General features: G+C 45.6%; 1 protein-coding gene across 1 annotated transcript in view; it reads left to right on the top strand.

Annotated features, from left to right (window-relative positions):
• Positions 1-1829, top strand: part of AKAP10 (A-kinase anchoring protein 10) — a 29512-nt gene extending 27683 nt beyond the window's left edge. Inside the window, exon 15 of the mRNA XM_080983043.1 lies at positions 319-1829. Coding sequence (XP_080839169.1) covers positions 319-324 — 6 coding nt within the window. The 3' untranslated portion in view covers positions 325-1829. The remainder of the gene's footprint in view (positions 1-318) is intronic.
• Positions 1830-6355: the final 4526 nt, after the last annotated feature.

Below are 6355 nucleotides of genomic sequence, written 5' to 3' on the forward strand. Positions count from 1 at the left end.
CTGTTTAGGGAAGTTTTTAATGTCTTGTTTTATCGTGTTTTTAATATTCTGTTGGTAGCCTCCCAATGTGGCTGGGGAAACCCAGCCAGATGTGTGGGGTAAAAATATATTATTATTATTATTATTATTATTATTACTACTACTACTACTGCTGGGAGCTAAAGTCCCAACAACATCTGGGGCCCTCACCCCTGCTCCAAGCAACCATTGTTTGAGGCAAACCATGAGACTTCTGTCTGCTTGCCCCAGTGTCTTTTCCACCCACCACTGTACTATCAAACCAACGTTTTCTCTCTCTTTCTCTCCTCACACCCGCAGCTATGATCTTCAGCATTTCCAAACAAGGGGACATTGGGTTTTTCTGCCTCTGAAGATACAAGTGGATTCTGTTTCTTCTCTCTCCACCCCAGGGGAAATGAAAACTCTGTCGGCTGATTTCTCCTTTGAAACAGAGTCAGCAGGAAACCAAGCACTGTAGACTGATGTGTGTCCTCCTTTCAGAACAAACTTTTTCAGGAGATTTTGGGGGGAAGGAGGGCCTAAGACTTCCTTGCATTGAGCGCAAATCGGTTTGCTTCTCTCCTGCACATACGCCCTAAATTCCCCGTCAAAGAGACACGTTTCTGGCAAAAGGTTTGCCAGCTCCCTCTGCGAAGGATTCCTCCTCCAAATGGCTTGGAACTGGAGCACAGTTCACATCGAAAGGACTGGAGGATAGATTTCCACTTCTCTTCCTCCTCTGAAGGTCCCTAGCTGTGCTTTCTTTTTTTTAGAGAAAAATCTGCAATCAGAAAGGCACGGGGCACCTTAACCCGTCAGAGAGGGCTGAGTTATTGGCGGCGAACGGTATTTTAAGAATTCTGGAGCCGTTTTGAGTTTTCTTTCTTTCTTTTTACTTGAAGCGTTCTGAATACGGTAGCAGCTGAACCTCTTCTCTCACATTTGTCTCGGTCCTGGAAAAAATAGTGACAGAGAGCGGGCGTTGATTGCAAGCGACTTCCAATTCTCCATTGTCACTTTGGCCCTTAAGTCAGCCAAGCCCATTCCTTGCTCCTGAGAAGGCAGAGCTCCACACCTGCCCATCTTGTCCTGTAATGGGCGTGTTCTGCCAAGGACTGAAATGCAAGCAGAAAAGAATGATCTCTGTGTCCTGGGTGCCCTCTTTTTTGTTTTAAAGCTTTGCAAATGCTCCTGTTGAACTAAAAATGTTTTCTGTTTCCTAGTCATTTTTTTTTTTTAATTGCCAGTTCTGAGTCAGCAGGCCTTTGTCCTTATATTTTCTTGCAATCCTTTAAGGGGATAGGAAGCGATCTTCATGCAACCTGGAAGGATGCTTCCATTATTCCTGCAGAAGGCGACTAGTTTCCCCAGAGTATTCAGAGTACTCAGGAATGGGTCCACTCCGTGTGTCTGTGTGCGTATTTTCCTTTAGGTCTTCACTCCGGTTGAAATGTTTTCTGTTTGGAGAGTTTGTTTGCTTTTCAATTCCATTTTGCTTTTGTTTTCTGAAGACTCTGTGCAAAAGAAACAATTAAAAAAAACACACACACACAACCCAAATCCCCTGTAGGAGACCCCCCCGCCCTCGATTTGTCTCCAGCGTTTTGAAAGTCTTGATGGATGAAGCAGGCGTCGTCCTCCTGTTGCAATATCTGATCTAGCAAGGCACTCCTGTCAGTCTGCCAGAAGCAAAAAGCTGTGTATATGTTTTTTGGTACTGTGTACCACCACCTTACTGTCTCATGCCCAAGTATTCATGTACTTAAGAAGCATATTTAAATTGTGTTTTGATTGAAAATATATAAATATATATATATATATAAATATTATGAATTTGTGTCCATCTTCCGTGTGTGCGTTTCCTTAGGTGGCTTGTCTGTTCCCAGCTAGAAAAGCTGAATTGACCCTTTCAAACCAGGTGGGGGCGAACCTTTGGCTCTCTAGATGTTGCTGAACTATTAACTTCCATCAGCCACAGCAAACATGCACAGGACTGATGGGAGTTGTACTTCAGCAACATTGGGGAGGGGGCAAAGGTTTCCCACATTTGCCTTCCTCAAATCCAAGGATGGACAGAAAGTACATTGGGATTATGGAACAATCGCTGGGTCATTTGCAGTAGATTGGCTTTCAAAGTCCCTGACGTCTAGCCGTCTACGACAACAACAAGCAACTGGTTTCATTTGCATAGGTGCCATGGGTCAGGATCAGCTCTTCCAGTGGGGCAGAGACACAGTACTGCTTACTAAGTTGGGGGGGGGGGGTGAGGCAGCAGGGTGCTTGGAAAGTCCATTTGAAAAATGAACTGAGTTCAAGTCCAGCAATTAAATCCAGTTTCACCTTTGTCCCTTTGCAAAACAAACTTACTTCAGTTCACAGTTCAAGTGCGGCCAAATTATCATAGGCAAAAAGATAACTCAGAATGTTACAAGCTGATGTGCTGAAGTATAAAATATACTTTAAGAAGACTAAGAAACAACACACACACACACAAATGTGTGGTTTTAATTTCTTTCCCCCAACAGTTGTTATGTTTAAGCTTCAAAGTCTAAAGAGGGTGGTTTTTTTAATTTAAGAAAGAACGAACTACAAACCGTTCAACATTCTACCCCATAATGAGCTTAAGTTGGGTTCAGTTTGCTCACAGCAATTGTGGAAACTCATTCCATGAACTTCTGTTAAACCGAGCTAGTTCATTCCGACCAGTGGGAGGAGGAGTCTGTGCAGGTTCACCAGCAGTGAAAATCCTTGAAGGGCAGGAATGAAATAGAGCATATTTCTCATGCTGGAGGGGTGTACTTTGTGGAGTTCCTCAAAAGTGCTCAGAAATGGGGGGAAGCCACCCCATAAGGCGCATAAATGAGGCAGATTGTGGGGGGCAGCAATGAAAGACAAGCAGGTGTCACTAAACACGTTACAGATGCAGCAGTCCTGAAGCTAGCTTGCTTTATTTGTTTGCATTTATAGACCATGTTTTCCTCCAGGCTCCAGGTTCTCTCCAAACATGGGTTCTCCCCACCCTTGATTAATCGCCACAACAACCCTGTTAGGCTGAGAAAGGCAGTGACAGTTTCGTGGTGTGATGCTCTAACCACTATACGACACTGGATCTCTGAAACACTAACCACTACACCATGCTATTCTCTACCCTATAAGCAGCAAAATGATACCATGTAAGGAAGTTGCTTTCACAGTAGCCTATTTTGTTTGGGATTTCCATCCTGTGCACTCAAGGTTTGTGTGTGTGTGTGTGTGTGTGTGTGTGTGTGATTGATAGGATATATCATAGCTGTCAACTTACAGATTTGAAAATAAGGGACCAGCAGCCTTGAAAATAAGGGACCAGCAGCCTTGAAAATAAGGGACCTGCAGCTTCACCTGTTCCAGGCACTCCAGTCTTCCTGTCCTCCTGCAGTCTGGTCAAACTCATGCTGGTAGCTTCGAGAACACTGTCCAACCAACTTTGTAGCCAGAGGTTCAACTGAATAGAATCTGAATCACATGCACCACAAGGCCTATGCAGCCTCAGCTTAAGATGGCTCCCCGGCCTGGCTTTGCACTGCAAAGTTTGCAGCAGCACGTGCAACAAAATGGCATCCAGCATTCAAAAACCCCCTCAGCTTGCATTAACTAGCCACACACAAGGCATGCAAGCTCCACCCCCCAGTCGTTCTTAGACTTCTTATTGGGTGAGCAACACAGCCAAGCAACACAGTTGGAGCCTCCCTCCTCCCTGGCCAGCAGGGAGGGAGGGAGAGGAGCTGCTTCTTTTGAAATTTAAGGGACATCATTTAAGGGACATCCATCAATAAGGGACAGCAGTGGGATATGGCGCTGGAATAAGGGACTGTCCCTTCAAATAAGATACACTTACTTGCTATGGGATATAACGATCTAACAGCACTGATAACCTGTTACGTTTCCCATTTTCTGTTATTACGCCATCTTTTTCTTTTTAAATCTGTGGTGAGATTTCATTGCCACCCTCCTGATTTTATGGTGATATTTAGTACACAATTGCAGCTCCAGCCTTTCTGATACTGGCTGGGTAGAGCCATTGCCTCTTAATCTGCTCGTGTCCCGATGTGCATGTTTACTGATTTCCAGCTCACACTCCCATTTTTATTTTTTTATTATTATTTGCTACTTTTCACATATTTTTAAAACAATCATTGCTCTGGAAGCCAGAAATTAAATACCACTCTCCTATTTCAGGAAACAGGAACTGGCAAATCAATGCTTGGGGGGGGGGGAGGCAGGGGAAAAAGGAGTATTTAGGATGTAAGTCATCATGAAATAAATGATAGTGTGGAACCACCGTTTTTAACCCCACTTTCCAGCTGGTTGCAGAAAAACAGGGTCACACAGGTACAACCCAAGGGCTGCACCTAGATTCGGTTGGGGGGGGAGACACTTCAGAAGAAAGAATTCACTGGAACTGAAAAATAAAAACAGTGCTGTTTTGGAGGTGGAACACGAGGATAGAGGGCTTCCTTTCAGAGAAGGGCCATGATGTAATCTACCACAGCACCAGGGTGATTTATGAACCTTCCTTCCTCTGGATCAAGGTGATAACGAGGCTTTCAAGTTTTGCTGTTGTTTCCGGCAGCATAAGGCTAGCTTCTCCCACCGCTATCACAGTCTGCCTCTGAGGAATCACAAGGCGTGGGGAGAGTTGCTCTTATGCTCAGAACCTGCTTGGGGGCTTCCCACTGGGGGCATCAGGTTGGCCACTGTGCAAACAGGAGGCTGGGCTAGATGGGTGCTTGTGAAACATGGACCACTTATAAACGCCATCTCCAACTCCTCGAAAGATTCCATCAACAATGTCTCCAAAAAATATTACACATCACTTGGGAAGACAGGCGAACTAATACCAGTGTACTGGAAGAAGCAAAGTTCACCAGTGTTGAAGCAATGATTCTTCAACATCAACTTCGTTGGACTGGTCATGTGCGGATGCCTGATGATCGTCTTCCAAAGCAACTACTCTATTCCGAGCTTAAAAATGGAAAGCGTGGTGCTGGTAGTCAACAAAAGAGGTTTAAAGACTGTCTCAAGGGAAATCTTTAAAAATTTAGTATAAACACCAACAATTGGGAAACACTGGCCTGCGAGCGCTCCAGTTGGAGAACAGCCTTTACCAAAGGTCTCATGGGCTTTGAAGACGCTCAAACTCAGGACGCAAGGGAGAAATGTGCTAAGAGGAAGGCACGCTTGGCAAATCCACACTGTGATCAACTCCCGCCTAGAAACCCATGTCCCCACTGTGGAAGAATGTGTGGATCCAGAATTGGCCTCCACAGTCGCTTATGGACTCATTGTTGAACCCTGTATATGGAAGACAATCTTACTCGGCTACGAGGGATCGATAAAGAAAAAGAAGAAGAAGATCCAGCAGCCTCTATTATTCTTCTATATGAGGGTTCAGGGGCTAAGGCGTGCCAGGTGAATGGAAAAGCTCTGGTAGCAGTGGGGAGGCAGGGCACCTGCTTGGCGTGCAGAAGATCCTAGGTTCCAGCTGAAGGTCTGAATACATAACACCAACCTAGAGGCAAGCAGATGATGGGAGAAAGCCCCTGCCCGCCGCTTTCTGCCAGAGACCTTGAAAGGCCACTGCTGCCAGTCAGAGTAGAGAATATTGGCCTTTATGAACCAAAGTTCTGTCTTGACCCCAATCAAGATCAAACAACATGTTGTTGTTGTTGTTTAGTCGTTTAGTCGTGTCCGACTCTTCGTGACCCCATGGACCAGAGCACGCCAGGCACTCCTGTCTTCCACTGCCTCCCGCAGTTTGGTCAAACTCATGCTGGTAGCTTCGAGAACAGTGTCCAACCATCTCATCCTCTGTCGTCCCCTTCTCCGTGTGCCCTCCATCTTTCCCAACATCAGGGTCTTTTCCAGGGAGTCTTCTCTTCTCATGAGGTGGCCAAAGTATTGGAGCCTCAGCTTCAGGATCTGTCCTTCCAGTGAGCACTCAGGGCTGATTTCCTTAAGAATGGAGAGGTTTGATCTTCTTGCAGTCCATGGGACTCTCAAGAGTCTCCTCCAGCACCAGAATTCAAAAGCATCCATTCTTCAGCGATCGGCCTTCTTTATGGTCCAGCTTTCACTTCCATACATCACTGCTGGGAAAACCATAGCTTTAACTATACGGACCTTTCTCGGCAAGGTGATGTCTCTGCTTTTTAAGATGCTGCCTAGGTTTGTCATTGCTCTTCTCCCAAGATCAAACAACATCATATACAGTACTATATATTCAAGCAACGGCTCTGTGCAGTTCCCCATTTCCCCAACAGGTGGCGGTGGAGTCCCTCCCCCGAGTGCGACTTCTAGGCGCAGGGAGATGACGTTG

This window comes from Podarcis pityusensis (genome assembly GCF_964106645.2).
Source record: "Podarcis pityusensis genome assembly, chromosome: 15".
In the NCBI taxonomy this organism is placed as follows: Eukaryota; Metazoa; Chordata; class Lepidosauria; order Squamata; family Lacertidae; genus Podarcis; species Podarcis pityusensis.